The sequence below is a fragment of the Varanus komodoensis genome, unplaced genomic scaffold (assembly GCF_004798865.1).
Source record: "Varanus komodoensis strain SLA01 unplaced genomic scaffold, ASM479886v1 scaffold57, whole genome shotgun sequence".
Classification (NCBI taxonomy): Eukaryota; Metazoa; Chordata; class Lepidosauria; order Squamata; family Varanidae; genus Varanus; species Varanus komodoensis.
Window position 1 is genome coordinate 1,081,487 of NW_025336182.1, and position 18,473 is coordinate 1,099,959.

The following is an 18,473-nucleotide window of genomic DNA, read 5'->3' on the forward strand; positions in this document are numbered from 1 at the left end:
CCCACTGGGGCGTTTTCCCACCCGCTAGACAAACCACAGCTCAACTCTGCGTGTTTCATGGAATTACGCCTCGGTGTGCAGGGCCTCGAAGGGGCGTGCAAATCACTGCGGATGGGAGTGCGGAGCAGGGCGGAGGAGGGCCGGATGCCCTGAGAAATCCTAGCGCTCCTCTCTGTGCAGGGGTGGCGACTCCCACGGGGGCTGCTTGCACTGAGCTGATGGGAGGAGGTGCAGGCTGTGCCACGGGCACCCCATCCTGGGTTGCGCTTACTGGTGCAGGGCCCCACACGCCCCGTGCTCAGGGTGCTGGGGCCGGGGCCCGGAGCCTCTTGCCCCCCCTTCTCCACTGCCCGCTCTGCCCAGCGGCCACTCGCGCACCACTCCGCCGCAGGCAAGCACCGGCCCCGGGCAACGCTGCCTCTCCCTCCCCCCTTGCTCTTGCAGGAAGTGGCCATGAGGAAGCTGGTGCGCTCGGTGATTATCAATGATGACGATGAAGAGGATGACGATGAAGACGGGCTCCACCACCGTCACCACCATGTGAGTTTTGCAGCCCATGTCTTGGCCCAGGGAGCAGCGAGGGTTTGGCGTCCCCCCGAGGTTCTCTCCGGAAGCTGCTGCCGGGCTGGGCTGGGCTGGCCGGGCCCGGCCCATGGTCCTCCAGTGGAGACCAACAGTGGGGGGGGGGGGGGGGGCCAGGGGGGGGGGGGGGGGGGCGGATCCAGTGTGGGGATGGGAAGCTGTCAGGCTTCCTCAGCACAGCCCCCGGCCCAAGGCTCCTCACCTCGAGTGTCCAGCAGGGAGTGAGTCCAAGCTGGCCCGCAAGGCCCACCTGCGCACACCTGGTGTGCGAGCCGCATCCTGTCTCTGCACACGCGACTTGCAGCCATTGTGGACTTTGCATGAAGAATGATGCCCCCTGGGCAAAGGAGTCGCTCGTGGTCCTGAGTGCTCCTGGACTTGATCTCGGCTCGGCTCGCTTCCTGGCCCGGCTGGGGGCGGGGAAGAGCCCCCTCTGGCCTGCCTGACCTTCCGCGCCTGGTCGAGGCCGCTCCCTGCACGCCAAGGCTGGAGTGGAGCAGACCTGCCGAGGTGCGCCGGGCGCTGCTTGCCTGGGCAGGCAGGGCATGCGCCTGGCTCCCGTTTTGGTGGGAGAGCGGCTGAAGTGGGGCTCCCAGGCACACCAACCAAACCTTACAATGCAGGTCTAATGCACAAATTAATTTCTATGCTGCCCAACAGCCAAAGCTCTCTGGGAGGTTCACAGCAGCATATTTGAAAACAATACAAAATGCGCAGCATGCCTCGGAGATATTGAGGGTTTGGTTCCAAGTAGCCACAATAAAGTGACGGTCATGATAAAGCAAGTCACACAGTTTTTGTTTTCCATATAACATATAAAACATGCAAAAGTTATGCTTATTCTGCACTGTAGACTATCAAGTGGGCAAGAGCATTTTGCCTCAGAAACAATGGAGATGCCTGAATGGAAAGATGCTTTATTGCTAAAAAATGCTAGCCATCATCTGAGCCTTGAGCAAATCAAAATCCTTCTGCTGGTGCAGAGTCTGGCTCGATGCTGCTGGCTGCCAACTGACCGGGTGGTAGATGCTGAAGGCTGGGGAGCTTCAGCGACTACTTAAAGTAAGACACCCACAATGTTTACTGCATCAGTTGACTTCCTTTCACAAAAGATCTCCCTGTGGCGTGCGGTGCTGTTTGGTCGCCGTTTGACCACTGCAGGGCTTCTTTTGGCCTTGGGCGCCGTCCTCTCAAACGCTGCTGCAACAGCTAAGCTTATGTAATACTGTAAACCTTTTGTTGACATTTCAACAATCTTCACAGCACCTTCACCAGAAGTACATTCCATCTCAAGAAACCACTTTCTTTGCCCGCCCATAAGAAGGAACTCCTCATCCACTGAAATTTTATCACGAGACCATCGCAACTCCGGCTCTGCTTCTAATCTTAGGCCTCTTCCTGTGTCCACCACATCTGCCGTTCCTTCCTCCACTGAGGTCTTGAGCCCCTCCAAGCCATCCATGAGGGTTGAAATCAACCTCTGGTTAATGTTGATATTTTGGCCTTCTCCCATTAATGGCACATGGAATGATGAATCCTTTCCAGAAGGTTTTCAATTTACTTTGCCCGGATGTGTCAGAGGAATCGCTGTCTGTGGCAGCCAGAGCCTTAGGAACTAGCATTCCCAAGTAATAGGGCTTGAAAATCTAGATTACTCCTTGGCCACGGTCTGCGGAACGGAGGCAGTGGTAGCAACCATGGAAGCAGCCACATCATTCTCCCGCACATCTCCGCCAGAGCTCTTGGGTGACCAGGAGCCTTGCTGAGGAGCAGCAGTTTCCTCAGCCTTTCTTCCTGAGCGGTGGGCTTGACGGCTTCAGTCAACCATGTTGCAAACAGATGTGCTGCCACCCAGGCTTTGTCGTCCCATTTAGACAATCTTTGCATGATAAAGATTTTAGCACAAAGGGCCCTAGGCTTTTTGGAAAGGTAAATGAGCACTGGCTCCAACCTGAAGTCCCCATTAGCCCCTCGCAAGAGAGCCAGCCTGTCCCTCGCTACCTGGATGGCGTCTTCTTCCAATAAAAGGAATCTCCATTTCCAGTCTACATTGAAAACCTATGGTTTTGGTGTGGCCAGCTGGAGCTCCTGGGAAGCTGCCGCTCCACCTTACACTCGTGTGTTACAGAGATTGCGTCTTCCTTGAGCTCGCATGAACCAGCCTCTGCTAGCTTCAGGCTTTTCTTCTGCAGCTTCCTCGCTCTCTCAGCCGCCACAGAATTGAGGAGAATGGGGACCTTGCTCTGGATTAGGCTTTGGTTTAAGGGAATGTTGTGGTTGGCTTGCTCTTCTACCGAGAACACTCAGATGTTCTCCAGATCAGCAATGAGGCAGTTTCTCTGTCTTACAATGCACGTATTCCCTGGAGCAACACTTTTAATTTCCTTCAAGAGCTTTTCCTTTGCTTCAGTGTGGCTGGCTGTTCAGGGCAAGGGCCAGGCTTTCAGCCTACCTTGGCTTTCGACACACCTTCCCCACTAAGCTCAGTAATTTCTAGCTTTTGATTTAAAGTGAGAGACATGCAACTCTTCCTTACCCTTGAAGAGTGTAGTGCTGTTAATTGGCCTAATTTCAACGTTGTGGAGTTATTAACTGGCCTAGTTTCAGTGCTGCTGTATCTCAGGGAACAGGGAGGCCTGAGGAGAGGAAGAGAGCCGGGAGAACGGCCAGCTGGTGGTGCGCACACCGTTGATGAAGCTCGGTGTCTTGTATGGGTGCAGTCTGTGGTGCCCCAAAACCATCTGCAATAGGAAGATCAAGATCACAGACCACCGTAGCAAATATAATAATGAAAAAAATGAAATACTGTGAGAATTTACCAAAATGTGACACAGAAGCACAAAGCAGGCAGATGCTATTGGAAAGATGGCACTGAGACTTGCTCGACACGGGGTTGCCACAAACCTTCAGCTTGTTGAACAAAAGAAAAAAGGAAGGGAGCTGTGTCAGTGGGCTGTATGAGCCTGGGCAACCTCTCAGGTGCATCTGTGCCCCAGGGAGGTGGCACACCTGGACCCCGTGGGTCTTCCTGGCACGCGTGCGCTCCCCTCCCACAACCAGCATTCTTCTTGTCTTGGTCTTGAGGGTCTTGGTGTCATTGCTAATACTTGCCTGACCTCCAGGCGCTTGTCCAGGACCGCTCCGTATTAGTGTTAGTCCTTCCCCGCCAGGCTGCCTTCCAGTCGTATCCTCGAGTAACGGAGTGCTTGCGTCGCTCCTCTGCTTCCCCTGGGGCAGGGGGTCTCCTCGTTCTTCCGCTCCACCTGCCACCCTTTTCCAGGGAGTTTCCTCCTCATTTCCCCTTCCCTCAGGACGATTCTCTTCTGCTTCAGCTTGTCGTCACACCCCTTGCTTCTGAACTCTTCCTAGCCGCTGCAGTTCCACCACTAAAGCTGTCGGGAAGGCTCCTCACCTCCTTCCTGCCTTGAGGGATGCCCTTCCGGGGTGCTGCTGGAGTCCCCCAGCGCTGGCAGGAGGCGTGCAGGCCCAGGCCCCGTGCGCCAGGGTGGCCCCTGACCTCCTCGCCGCTCTCTCCCGCAGAGCCACTGCTCCGCCTCTGGCGACCCCGGCGAGTACAACCTGCGCTCCCGCACCGTCCTGTGCGGCACTTGTGGGCAGCCGGCGGAGAAGTCGGCCGGCGGCACCAATGCAGCGACCGGCGCGGTGTCTTCCGGCTCCTCCTCCTCCAGCCTCACCATCACGCGCAGCTACCGCACCGGCGGCACCACCATTGGGGAGAGCCTGCTGCCCCGCTCCTACATCCTGGGCAACTCCAGCCCGCGCCAGCAGGTCAGAGCTTGGGGCTTGCTGAGGGTGGGCACTGCTGCCAGGTGGGCTCGCGGCCGGAGCGAGCCTCCGGTGCTGCCGTCCTGCCTCTCGCCATGGTGCCTCCTCAGCAGCACTGCCGGCATCCCGCGCTCCCACGCCGGGGGCCTCCCTGAGGCTGCCGGACTGCCACTCCCATGTCCGTGACTGGAGCCGACGAGGGTTCAAGCCCACCAGCGCTGGGAGGGCCACAGGAGATCAAAGGAACGGGCTGCTGCGGGATCTGGGACAGGCCTTCAGGGTGGACGAGGTTGCCTGCGACCCAGCTGGCTGCTCTGGCCTTGCCTGGCAACACGCAACCGGGCCAGGCGAGGCCTGAATGCCCGGCAGACGCACAGGGAGGGCCTGTGGCAGGACTGAGCCCAGCCGGGGAAGGAGCCGGGTGGGCGCCCCTTGGTGGTGGGGCACGATGGGTTGGAGCCCGGGTTAACCGGGTGAGGAGCAGCCCACTCAGTGGGTCTCCTCTGAACTCAACTGAGCCTGAGCCTGGAGCACAAGGCCACACCCGTCCCCAGCTGGGGTTCCACCTCAACAAAGGCCCCTTCATCCTCTCCAGTGACGGAGGACCCCTTTGGACCCGGACCCGGGTTCTGAACGCTTCCCGGACCGTTTCGCCCCCCCCCCCCCCCTTTGCAAGAGCGGCAGCTGTGGGAGTGGGTCTGCAGGGGGTTTCTCCTCTGAATCTCACACCAAGCTGCTTGCAGGGGGTTGCCCGAACTTCAGCACGAGCGAGAGAGGAGCGCGCCCTCCTCGCTTCCGCTGCTCCAGGCACCCCTTTCCCGACACTTCTCAGCTCCCCCCGCGGTCTCCTCTGTGCACCCAATGGGCCACGAAGGCCCCCCCCCAGCGCTGCGCCATCCACTCCCGCACGGCTGGGTGGCCACTTGCGACTCAGCGCTTTGACCGCACTCCAACGGATCCGTGGGAACGACCTCTGTGCCTCCTTCTCTCCCTGCAGGGGCCTCAGAACTGCAGCATCATGTAAGCCTCCGGTGCTCCCGAGATGCTCACTGCCTGCCTATGAAGCACCTTCCTCTCCACACGCGCAGGGGGAAGGAAGAAACATTTATAAAGAGTTATTTTCTACAGCAAGAATTTATACTTTATTTTATATATATGCGCACACACACACTAAATGATGCTTCAGGGGTATTTTCAAGAAAAAGAATTGTTTTCTATTACAAAAAAGAAGAAAAAGGAACCAAGCCAAAGAAGTCGAGTTATTGTTGCCAAATGGAGAATTAAGAATATTGTTGTTTAATATTTCTTGAGATCGGGCTATGTGTGTGTGTACGCTCTTAATCCCAAAGCTTCCTGTTTGTAAAAGAAAGGCATCTCTCAGAATTAAGGCCCTGTTATTTTGGGGCAAATGCTGAATTTTTTGCACTTAATATTTCCCTGTGGGATTTGGTAAAGATAGATTTGCACCTGTGACACACTCCTGGTTTTGAGCAGCACCACCCCCATGTGCAAAGGCACAGCCGAGGTGAAACGGCTTGATTCTCACAGAAATGTGGTCAGTTCAGAGTGCAGCCTTGTTTACATTTTCAGCATTTTTAAAATTACACTTAGATTTTAACTAATTTTGATTTGAAATCAAAGCTAAGAAATGCCCCCTATTTAGTATTGTCGGTAGTCTGAGTCATGTCTGAATTCATGCGAGACGGCGACCAGCTGCCCGCTCCTGATCAGCTGATCCAAATGTTTTGTATCCATGAGAACACGACCCTCCCGACTTTTGCTTCCAGGAACGCTTGGCTTAGAAAAGGACAACCCCTTACTCTGGAAGCTCGCATTTCATATCCTGCTTTGCAAGAAAAGGTGGGGGGCTTGGTGGCTGTCCCTCCCCACCCCCAAAACACTCCCTGCTGTGCTTTGCTTGAGCTGCAGCTGCGCGTGCTTGCGCCCCCCCCCCCCCGGCTGTGCCCACAGAACGGATCCGGATGATGCCGGCCTGGCACTCTGGGCGCAGCGTGGCGCTCTGGTGGCTCTTGGAGGACACGAGGCGTGAGCAGACGTGTGGTGGGACGCGCCGGCAGGTGCCTCGGAGTTGGGGCACGCAGGCGAGAGGGGAAGGTGGCACGGGGGCAGGCAGCCCCTCTGTGGAAGGCGCCCCACACAGCCAGGGGCACGACAGCTGTTCGGCTGCCTTCAGGCTCCCGAGCGCGGCACTGGGGGGCTCTCCCTTTGCATGCGCCTTGCCGCCCTTTCCTTAGGGACCGCTGGCAGCCTTCAGAGCGGTGCACCTCATGCTGTGCCCAGCGGCCACTGAACTTGCTCTATTACCTTAACGCGGCGGGTGGTCCACACGGAAAGCACCACGCTACAGACGTACCTGGCTGCCGGCCACCACGGTTTCTTGCCTGCACTGGTGGTGCTTTTCTCCCTGCAAGGGCTGGCAGAACTTCACCTGCCCCCCCCCAAGACCCACACCTCATTCCACCATACAAACCGCTCTCCCCCTCGGGCGGTGGAACAGCCTGTGTTGGAGCACAAGTGCGCATCACGATGCTGTGCTAATGGGCAGCTCATCTGAATCAGCAGGGCGCCGTGCGATGCAGAGCAGACGAAGGGCATTGTAGTAGGCGGCCCAGTGCCCTTGGGTGGAGAGTCCTCAGATGGCAGGGAAAAGGGGGGCACCAGATGCCCCCGACCAATGCAAGGCCACCCGCGTGCCCGCCCAGGGCGAAGCCGCTAGCTCAGGCTGAGAACCGAGGGCCCCTTTCCGGCAGTCTTTGCCTCCTGCAGGAGCAGGTCTTTTGTGAGGCTGATCAGGCTCCCCAAAGAGGCCGCAGCTTGCCCCGGAACTGCCTCCAAGCGTCAGCTGCTGCCTGCGAGGGTTGCACCCAAGTGCAGCAGGAGCAAAGGAGTTGAAGGAGCCGTCCCAGCACTTGCCCCTGAGAGCGATGCGCCACCGCCGCACCCGTCCTGGCGAAGGCCACCTGCCTGGAACCGTTCTTCAGCGAATGCCTCTTGTCCTGCCAGCTTCGGACGCCACTGGGTGGGTCTGCCAAGTCCTGCTTTGCTGATAAGCGGCAGTAGCACCATTTCTGTATTTCCTAAACCAATACACTTCCGAGAGGTCTACCAAACTCGCCTCCTGTCTTTCTTTGACTCCTGCCCAGGCTGCCAGCTGGGCTCAGCCGATGGCCTCTCGCCTCCTGATGGCATCGAGGCAGGCCAGGCCTGTTTTAATGCTGCGAGAACGTCACAGGTGGGGGGCTCACTGGGGAGGGGCGCAGGAAGGAGGCTGCGCCTTCAGTTCGCGCAGGGCTGCCTATGGATCCGACCCTGGAAGCATGCGGTGCCTCCTTTCTGAACTAACCCTGGCGTACAAAGGGCATGCAACCGCTCAAGGGGGCTACATGCCTCCAGCCACCCTGATCCCGCCACCCAACCGGAAGCCCCGGGTGGTGGGGGAGGCCGTGTTCCCTGCCGCATTCTGGCAGCTGGAACAAGTGGTTTCCTTCCTCTGATGCGGAGCGAGCACGGAGTAGCCAGGGGCCACAGCCGGCGGTCCCCTTACGGAGCTGTGCTAACCTCCCTTTAAGGCCGCCGAGCTGGTGGGCCCCCCTCCAGCTCAACTTGTGGGGCCGCGTGCCCAATTTTAGCCATGCAAGGCGTGCAGCAGGCCTTCCCTAGGCCAGCCCGGCTTTGTCGCAGGAACGGCGCTGTGGGAGGAAGGCCCTGGCAGAGAGCCGGGCCCCTCCCAGCAGGGCCCTCCAGGCCTTGGGCAGGGGGTCGTGGCCAGGCCGGGCGCTTCGCCTGCGCCCTGAGCTGCTGGGGGAGCCGCGTCCCCATGGCGGAGCAGAGCAGGGGAACGCAGGGGGGAGCGGGCCGCTTCTGGCCAGGGAAGAGGGCGGCTCCCCAAGCAGCGAGTGCTGCATGAACAGAAAGGACAACACTGCAAGCTGTTAGCCCGAGGAGTCCTGAAGCACTGTGTTATTGCATCCAGGTCAAAGGTACCGAACAGGAGCAGGAAGTATAAGAGCAAGGCGATATTGCCATTGGTAGTTATAGTAACTCCATAACATCTCCCCTCTTCTACATATGATTCAACAGTGTGTAAACCAGTAGACTCAAAACAGGTCCCAAACAATCTTAAACATAACACACTGTACTATTAGTAAACAGGCTGCAGATTAAGTCTATCTGGAGGTCTTGAAACTCGGCCGCTTTGCAAGGCCACAGGGATTTTGCCTGGTGAAGGCTGTTTAGTTCCAGAAGGTGGTGATAAGAGACTGTCCTGTTTCCTGACTGGTGTGTTTGGTACAGAAGAACTTACTGGTATGTGCGGTTGCATTATATCATCCTCATTGTTTCCTTCAGATATGACAGTAGCCTTGTCTCTATATTGCTTACTTGGTCGAGCAGGACTAGGGGCAATGAACACCTCCGGAGAATCATGTGCAGGACTCTCATAAGCTTGTGAGGTGGGTTGTTCTGCCACTCGCAGATCCACTCGATTGCGACCGTAGAGACTGCCATCCACATCCACAACATAAGAGCGAGGGGCAACCCTCTGAACACAGGTACCCAGTCTCCAGCGACCAGTCCTGTCGCCAGGAAGTGGCTTCATACGGATTGGCTCTCCAGTGCTTAGTTCTGGTAAGTCTTTGGCAGACACGTCATATGTCAGTTTGGAGATTTGTTTCCTCCATTTCTCCAGAACACCTGTAACCACACAAGGTTCGAGCAGTTTGTTGGCCACAGGCAATGACGTCTTCAGTCTCCTTGACATCAAACGCTGTGCAGGACTGCTGTCCATGCCTTCGGTCGGGGTGTTCCTCCAACGTAGAACAGCCTTCCATGGGTCACTACCATCATACTTGGACTTCTTGAAAAGGTTCTTCACTATCTTTACAGCTGATTCTGCTTTGCCGTTAGCTTGTGGGTGCCACGGGGATGAGGCAACATGCACAAATCCCCAATCTGTAGAAAACCTTCTGAATTGCTCTCATGCAAATTGGGGTCCATTATCCGAGATTACCCCATCTGGTAGGCCATGAGGTGCAAATTGTACTTTCCAGCACCTCATTGTAGTTTCAGCAGACAGGTCAAGAAGGAGCTCAATTTCCCAAAGGTCAGAATAGTGATCAACAATTAATAAAACATCTTGCCCCGCATAATTCAGTAAATCCATATGTACAATTTGCCAAGGCCGGGTGGGCAGCACATGTGACATCACGGGTTCTTTCTGTTGTGCTTGTGCATACTCATTGCATGCTGAGCAACGACTAACAAAGTCTCTAATCCCCTTCTGCATGTTGGGCCAGTAAAGGGTATCTCGTGCCTGCCTATAGCATGCTTGTCCGCCAATGTGACTGGCATGAATGCGTTCCAACATCTCCAACCTCAAAGATTTAGGAATGATGACTCGTGGCCCCTTATATAGTATGCCATCCTGAATGCCGATTTTGTCTCTGAAAGTCCAGTGTTCTCTCACAATTAATGGCACCTCTTCTTTTGAATCTGGCCAGCCAGTCCGAACAACAGATTTAAGTACCTGCAAACTCTCGTCAATTCCTGTGTGCTGTTTTATCTGAGGCAGTCGCTGGTCTGTGACGTTTAAATAGTCCGAATGATTCATCTGTGACAGGGCATCCCGGTCCTGCTGGACATTGCACACAGTGTGTTGTGTACATTCAAATGTGCCACCTGCTGCAGTCGCTCTGCTAAGAGCGTCACTGATGTCCATTTCAGGTCCCGTTTATAAACCACATTGAGACAATAGTTCTGCAATGTGAGCAACATGCTCCGTAAGCGCTTAGCTGCCCACAAAAGCGGTTCCTTGAAGATAGATACCGGAGGCTTACGGTCAGTTTCTGCCGTGATCTTGTCACGACCATAAAGCTAGTGGTGAAGGCGCTGGCAGGCGAACACAATACTCAGCCATTCCTTCTCTCTTTGTGCGTAGTTTTGCTCTGTAGGGGTCCGTGCCCTTGAAGCAAGAGCGACAGGCTGTCCAGCTTGCAGCAGGCAACACCCGAGTCCATTTTTGCTTGCATCACTTTGAATAGTTCCCGGTTTTGTAACGTCATAGTATTTAAGGACAGGTGTATCCGTGACCAAACATCTGATTTCCTGCACTGCCTTATCATGCTTAGGAAGCCAATGCCAAACTGCATCCTTGTCCAGAAGTCACCTCAAAGGCTCGCAAACCTCCGAGAGACGCGGTAGAAATTTTGCGAAATAGGTAGCAAATCCTATGAAGCGCTGCAGAGATTTCACTGCACGTTCTTTTGCCCCGGTAGGAGCCCTCCCTGCGGCAGATCACCCAGACGCTGCTGGTGGCAGCGAGGGATTCCACCCGGCCCTTCGGGTAAGATGGCATCCATTAGTCCCGCATCCTCCCCCAGCTCCGGTTCTGGAAAGCCTGGGCAAGGCGCCCTCTCTCGGTGGTCCACCACAGCCAGACTTCGGGGGACCTGGCTGGCCCGCCAACAGGGCGTGGCAGGGAAGCAGCCCTCAGGCCCCTGAGGAGCCTGGGGACTTGCACGTGCCCTCCCTGGGGGCACCTCTGGGGAGTCTCTCCCCTAAAAGGGGCTCCGCCTGCAAAGGGTGCATGGCTGGGGGGCCTCTTATCTCAAGGAATGAACCTTGAGGAGCAAGCTGCGGGGGGCACCTTTACCTCAGCAAGCGCAGTGGGGCAGGGCCCTCCCAGAGTTTGGGGGTCCCAGGCCGGGTGGCTGCCTGCAGCATGGCCTCCCTCTACCCACCATGAGCGCCACCCCGGCCTGGAGCGTGAAGCCTTCGGGAGCGCCCACGCACGGGCGCACTATGCGCGGCAACCAGCAGAAGTTGCGGGCGCCTCTGGCCGGGAAGGCAGCACCAGCACAGCCTCCACCGCCCATCCAAGGGGGCGCAGGGAGCAGGCCTACCTCCCCGCCAGCCCGTCTGCCCTGCGAGGCAGCGCAGGCCCCAGGAGAGCTGGATCCCAGGCTTGAAACCACTCCTGGGGCCGCACAGCCAACTCGAGCCTGCCTGTCCCGGATCAGGCGCAGCTGAGCATTCGCCCAGCCGGCGTGGCACCTGCGAGCTACCCCGCGGGGGGGGGGGGGGGCATGTCACATAGAAACATAGAAACAGAGCGAGTCAGAAGGGCCCTCCCGGGCCATCTGCTCTGACCTCCGGCACCAGCCGGCTCCGCTCACAACATGCCCACCATGTGGACGTCCAGCCTGTCCTTGCACACCCGCACCGATGGGGCCTCAGCCACCTCCCTGGAAGCCCATTCCACACCCTCGGGGTCCTGACTGTCAGGAAGTGCTTCCTGGCATCCAAACGGAACCTGGGTTCCCTGAGCTTTGCTCCGTTGGAGCGCATCCTGCCTTCCTCTGCAGGGGAGAACAGGTCCCTCCCCACCTCCGTGTGACACCCCCTCACATACCTGCCTGTCGCCAACATATCCCCTCTGAGTCTCCTCTTCTCCAGGCTGAAGAGACTCAGTTCCCTCAGTCCCACCTCATAGGGCATCCCCTGCAAACCGGCCACCAACCTTGTGGCCCTACACTGCACTGACTCCAACCTGGCTATATCCTTTCTGTAATGAGAGGCCCAAAACTGAGCACAATACTCCAATTGTGGGTGCACCAGAGTCGTATAAAGTGGTAGCAATACCTCTCTTAATCTAGAAGCCACACTTCCGGCTATGCAACCAAGGGTGGCGTTCGCCCTCTTGACCACCGCATCACATGGCTGAATCATGTTTAGCCTGCAGTCGACCAGCACCCCGAGGTCCCTTTCACAAGCGCTGCTCTCCAGCCACTTGTCCCCTAACCTGTACTTATGACACCTATTCCTATGCCCCAAGTGCAAGACCTTGCACTTATCCAGATTGAACGCCATCCTGTTGTCTCCTGCCCACTTCCATAGTCTGTCCAGATCCTTTTGGATCTGGAGTACCTGCTCCTCAGTTGTGGCCACTGCTCCAGTTTTAGTGTCGTCTGTGAATTTGATCAGCAGACTGCTCACCCCTTCTTCCATGTCGTTAATGAAAAGATTAAACAGGATCTGCCCCAGGACAGAGCCCTGGGGGACCCCGCTTGCCACTGGCCGCCATCCCGATGAGAGGTCTGGCGACATGAGGGTCATGTGATGCCACTGTCCATGCCTTGCATGGCCCGGAAAGCACCTCCGAAGAGCTGCAGCTTGCCCTTCTTCCTCACGACTGCCGTGCTCAGAGGAACTGAACTCACAGGCGAGCTTTGTGCTTCCTCGGGGGAAAGGCCCCTGCATCCCAGCCCTCCCCACAGGCCTGCGCCTGGGCTGGGCAGCCTTGGAAGGGGATCACGTGTGGTGCTCGAGTGCGTGACGAGTCCCAGGATTATGTGATCTGCAGCGAGCCTCCGGCTGGCTCTGTGAAGTTCTGGAGCGTTTGCCTTGCTGAGGAAGTTGCGAGAGGCCTTGCCAGTCCCTCCAAGCGGCCAGCGGGGGAGCCGGAGGTGGCACTGACGGCGCCCGGCCGGAGATCGCAGGAGCGCCAGTGCTCCCCGGGCGGTAGGTCAGGAAAGCGGGAGCCCAGAGGGCTGCGAAGGCCAGAGAGGGCTCCCACAGCGCCGGCCCTCCTCCGCAAGGCTGCTCTGAGAGCTGCGCAGGGCAGGCATGCCCGCCGTGGCCACGAGGACTGAGGAGCAGCCCACGAGCAGACTGCCACGTGAGTCGACCCGCCTCCTGTAGCCTCAGAAACCCTAAAGAATGAGAACCCCTCGATCTGCTACAGCGCCCATCGCTCTGCACAGAGTTGTTGCAGGGCCACTTGCACCAAAGATGTGGGGCCCTGGAGAAATGGGGGCAGAGAAAGCAGCTCACGCACACGTGTGGGGAGGGCCAGGCCAGGCCAGGCAAGTGCGTCTGCAGGGCAGGTTCACCAGCGACCCACGGGCACGCCTGGCGGGAGGAGGGCAGTTGCGAGACGGCTGCTCACGGAGGTCAGAAGGGGCTCTGCTGAGGAATTGAAGGACTGGGGGCGGGAGGTTCGTCGCCGCCCCAGAAGACATGCATTTGCATGCTGTAAGTTACCTTGCCTTGCTTGGCTTTCGGAGGGTTCTGCCTTCTGAATCCGGGCTCTTGCCGCCAGCGTTTTCTCTGAGCTAAGAGATGCCGACCAGGGTTTTCTTGGGCCCAGATCCCCTGTGCCTTTGCTTGCCCTCAACAGCCTGCCTTTTGGTGCCTAAATAATAAACAATAAGCAAAGAATGGAAGGCTTACTTTTTGCTAACCTTGCGTACATGAACATGATTTTGAAACGTCTGCCACCTGTTGGCAGCCCCTCCAAGGCGCAGCGCCGGCCCTGGGAAGCGACTGCCAAAATGGGGGTCATGGAAACCGGCCGTCAATCCAGGCTTGGTGATTGCTGAGGGAAAATGGGGTGAAGGAACCAGAGGCTGTAGTGAACCAAAATGGCGCCGTCGCCGTGGGGTGGGCGGTAAGCCAGCTGCAGCCGGCCCCACACACCACCTGGCTCTGGGAGCACCCGGGCAAGCTTGGCAAGAGCAACGGGGGGCATTTGGTGCCCTCCCCAAGCAGCACAGTGCCCAACTCCATGCTGAGGTGGTCGCCTGGACCCGGGCGGCACGCGCAGCCTTGGTAAGCGCAACAGTTCCGACCCAGCCCACGGGTTCTGAGGCGGCTTGTTAGTCAAACACGCGCGCCTGCGGCAGTCAGCCTGGGCTCTCACACCGGAGCAACAGGTCGTGGGGAGCGTGTGAGCCCGCTCCAGGTGCTCCGCCGCCGCCGCGGAGCAGCACGCAAGCCGGGCTGGAGCAGGAGAGACCCGCGTAGGCGACCTCCGTTGGCCAGCTGGGCGTGGGGAAGTGCCCACCCTTGCCCGGTGTGGGGACACACCTTGCACATTTCATTTATTTATTAACTGACATGTACCTACAGGCTGCCCATAATTGCCGAGGCCTTCCTAGGCGGCTTACAATTTTGGGGCTGGGCTGCCCAGCGTAGCATCTGGAGGAGCACTGATGACGTATGATGACAGCTGAGGGCTGAAGCGAGGCGTCTGGGGACCTGCCCGAGGCTTGTTTCACTGGCACAGATAGAACGGCCTGCGCCCGCTCCCCAGTTGCTTCCTGGAGCAGAAGGGCCGCTGCTTGGCCTTGTTGTGCACTGGGGTGTAGAGGGCACCTCTGGCAAGGCAGCTCCGATCCGTACCTCCTGCACGCGCCTTGCAAGGCTGTTCATATCTAGCGAGGGCTTCCTGAATCTCCTGCAAAGAAGTGCAGCTGCAAAACTGGCCAGCGGTGCTGGAAAGCGTTGCGCGTTTTATGCAGCACAGTGAACAAATACGTAAGTCTGCTTGGCAGGCCAGCCTTTGTCACGAAACTTTCGGAGTCTTAGAAACATTTGCAGATTTTGCTGGTGCAAAGGGGCTTGAAGCACAAGCTCCTTAGCGTAGGAGAGCAAAGCATGTTAAGCCTCGGAGAGCACCGTGGGAAGCGGGCCCACTCGAATTAGGGCACTGTGGGGCATGGTGGCATGCTCCTCCAGCCCCCCACAGAGGAGCTGGTGATGTTTCCCCTGGAGCTAATTTGCCTGGGGGGGCAAGCCGGGGGGGGGGGCAGCCCGCATAAGGAGCGCTGGTGGCAGAGGCAGCCAACCCCGTGCTTGTACCTTTAAAAGTCGCCTGGCCGCTTGTGGGGCTGTCCCTCCTCCCCTGCCAGAGCTGCCGACTGGGCTGGGATGCCAGCGCAGTGGGCAGGGGCAGGGCCAGGGCCAGGGCAGAGGGCTGCACAGAGAGGCTCTGTGGGTGGGGGGCCAAAGAGCCCCCGAGGGAGCCTCAGCACAGCCTCTTCCCAGCAGCCAGGGCTCCGTGGCTCCCGTTATCGGCCAGAGGTGCCATCTCTGCCTTCATTTCTGGGGCTCGGCAAAAGCTCTTTCCTAGACCAGTTTGCAGCTGAGACAGCAGGTGGGGAGGCTTGGATGGCATTTGGACCCCCAGAAACTTCTTTCTTCAACTACCTGAACACTGATCAGATATTAAAAACATTGGTGGCATCTGAGTGGCCCTGCTGCTGAAGGGGTTTTCACTGGTTGAGTACCGGCTTTTTAATTGTTACAGTCTGTTTGGCTTTTGTGGATAATGCTTTTATGTTAAGTTGAATTAAGGGTTTGTTTTTAACCAGCATTCTGCCATAGCTGCCATGAGCATCAGTTTTGCTGAAAAGGCAGGGCATTCAGTCTGTCCCTCCATCTGCTGGCTGGGCAAACACATGCCCAGCCAGGGCTGCCAGCTGAAGGCCAGGGACCGCGGAGGACCAAGGAGCACGCCCAGCCGCAGCCCCGCTCCTTCTGGGGAGCCAAGCGCCTTCCAGAAGGGGCTGAACTCGGGTGCTCCAGGCAGAGTTTCTCTGAGAACGGCACTTCTGCCTGAGCTCAGCCTCTGCTTCATCCGGAACCAGCCCTGTACCAACCCTGCACCCCGCTTGGGGCTTCCTTGGCGCACGGTGACAAGGGGCCTTGGGAGTGGCGTGGCCAGCATGTGGGTGGCACCATCCTTCAGCGCTCCCAGTGGTTTCGTGTCGATATTAAGTGCTGGGGAAGACGCTGGCTCACTGTGGGAGGCCAAGGCTGACTGCCATGGGGACAAGCACCGCCTTCCGGACGCAGTCCGACAGAAAGGATGGGCACTGTGGCAAAGAGCCCCCACGGGTGCCGTGCCAGCGAGCAGCGGAGGGCACGGGGCCAGTGGGGCTGAAGGGCGCCTGCCAGTCCTTGGGAGAATGGCGAGCATGCTGATGGGCTTCTCCTGCCAGTTCTCTGGGCTGGCCAGCCTGCAAGCAGCCTACCAAAGTAGTCCCTGCCCTACATCCCCATTAAAAGCCCCACTGAAATGGGCCTGGAGCTGCAACACCACCCCCTTCTTAGCCGCCTGGGCCACTGGGTCATTTGAACCTGGCTTGTCGTTAGACAGCCCAGCCCCAGGTCAAGAAGAACTTTCTTCAGTAAAGGTCTTGGCCAGTGCAGTGTTTGCTTGTTGCTGCCCTCATTGCCCCTTTTCAGCAGGAGCGCTGCCCCCCTCAGCTCCTTCAGCTGCAGCATCAGTTCCCCCGGCCCATTTAATCATACTGGAGGCGGCTGTCTCTGCCCCCAACTCCTGCCCACCATCTTTGGATCTGCGAGCCAAAAGGAATGCTGCAGACCTGTGAAGGCAGCAGCCAAGCTGCCATCGCCCGAAGCTGCCCTGGCACTGGAGTTGCGATCAGACCAGTCCGAGTGACTTCACCCGCCGGGGAACAGCACATCCATCACAGCAAGCCCCCGGCTGCTCCCCTCTCTGACATTCTGGTGCAACGGGCCTTCCACGCGCTAGACAATGCGACATCGTCCAGCTGTCGGTGAGAACGTGATGGCAGCCTCCTGCCACGGCACAGGCCTTCGAGGGGGCCCTCCTGTACGCTGCTCAGCCTGCTCTGAGCTGTTCTCCAGTTTTCTGTCCAATGTCCCTGCTCTTTATGGCCCCCGGTCCCACTAAGCCAGAGTTCTGCACAAGCTCTCCTAAGGCCAGTAAAGCAGGGCTCGGATTATGCGTCAGGTTTAACAGCTGCTAAATGCCCTCTCATTTCTGATCACTGAGTGGAGACAGCGGAAGAAGTTTGTGTGTCAGAGGGGGAGCCTCCCGGGGCTGCACCCAGGCCTCCCCTGAGCCAGAGGCTCCTCACCCCAGTATACTGTCTCTGAACACAGGGATCCATCATGGCTGTGAAGCACTGTAGAACGGCTTTGCTGGATCAGGCCAAGGGCTCCTCTGGGCTGCTTCCCTTTCCAGCCAGATGGCAACCTCTGGGACGTGAAGCAGCCTCTCCCATGCTAATCCACCAGCACTTGGTCTTTGGAGGCAGCGTGTCTCTCGATGTGGGTGGCCGATGGGCCACTGCATCATTGTTAGCCAACGGAGCAATTGTCCCAGCATCTTGCAGCGAGCAGTTCTGAAAGCTTGTCTCGCACTGACCTGCATCCATTCACAGGTGATCGTGTGGCCTCTCTCCAGGCCGCGAAGAGTTTCACTGGCCAATCGCTGCAGCTCAGGCGGCTGCTCAGGGCACAGCAGAGGGCCATGCTGGACACCTGGTGCCCCTCTGTGCCGCTGCTGCCGTCTTCCTTAAAACCAGCATGAGTGGAGGCAGGTTGTGGGGACTCAAGACGGAGGGAATCCCTAAATGCTAGAACCCAAAGTGCGGAGAATCCCTAAATACCAGAACCCAAAGGGCCATCCCATCGGTGCCCTCTACCAGGAGAAACTGCACTCCAACCTACATCCCGTGAAGCCAACTGGGAAGAGATTCGGGACAGACAAAAGGAAGGGCTTCTTCGCACAGCGCAGCACCGCACTGTGGAATCTGCTGCCACAAGATTTACGGATGGCCACCCATCTGGATAGCTTTAGAAGAGGAAAGCAAGGGGTCTCTCTTCCAAGGGGAAGAGGAAGGGGAGACAAGTGGCGAGACCACTAAATAAGGAGGAAGGGGATCCAGTGACTGATGGGAGGGAACAGGCACAGATGCTAAATGACTATTTTGCCTCTGTGTTCTCCCCAAAGCAGGACGGGGGATATCCACATAGGAGATTAGATGAGGCTGGGGACTTAGGGGCACAGATTAGAGTCACCCCCCCTGAAGTCAAGGGGCTCCTCAGGGCATTGGACATTACAAAGGCGCCAGGCCCTGACGGGTTACACCCGAGAGTACTTAGAGAGTTGGCAGGGGTTCTCTCACACCCTCTGGCCTTCATTTTTGAGGCTTTGTGGAGAACGGGTGAAGTTCCAGAGGACTGGAGGGTGGCATCAATGGTCCCAATTAGGGCATGGTTGACTGACCGAAAGCAGAAAGTAACCATTAGTGGAGAACCATTGGTATGGCAGCCAGTGGCAAGCGGGGTCCCCCAGGGCTCTGTCCTGGAGCCGATCCTGTTTAATCTTTTCATCAATGACATGGAAGAAGGGGTGAACAGTCTGCTGATCAAATTCACAGACAACACTAAAACTGGAGCAGTGGCCACAACTGAGGAGCAGGTACTCCAGATCCAAAAGGATCTGGACAGACTATGGAAGTGGGCCGGAG

General features: G+C 57.7%; 2 protein-coding genes across 2 annotated transcripts in view; both read left to right on the forward strand.

Annotated features, from left to right (window-relative positions):
- LMNA (lamin A/C) overlaps nucleotides 1-5,499 on the forward strand; it is a 32,818-nt gene extending 27,319 nt beyond the window's left edge. Inside the window, exons 10-12 of the mRNA XM_044449116.1 lie at nucleotides 445-540; nucleotides 4,123-4,371; nucleotides 5,366-5,499. Of these exons, the coding sequence (XP_044305051.1) occupies nucleotides 445-540; nucleotides 4,123-4,371; nucleotides 5,366-5,392 (372 nt within the window). The 3' untranslated portion in view covers nucleotides 5,393-5,499. The remainder of the gene's footprint in view (nucleotides 1-444; nucleotides 541-4,122; nucleotides 4,372-5,365) is intronic.
- A 7,498-nt stretch (nucleotides 5,500-12,997) lies between these two features.
- The window catches only part of SEMA4A (semaphorin 4A), a 54,902-nt gene continuing 49,426 nt past the window's right edge, over nucleotides 12,998-18,473 (forward strand). Inside the window, exon 1 of the mRNA XM_044449305.1 lies at nucleotides 12,998-13,063. The gene's annotated coding sequence lies outside the window, so the exon portion shown is untranslated. The remainder of the gene's footprint in view (nucleotides 13,064-18,473) is intronic.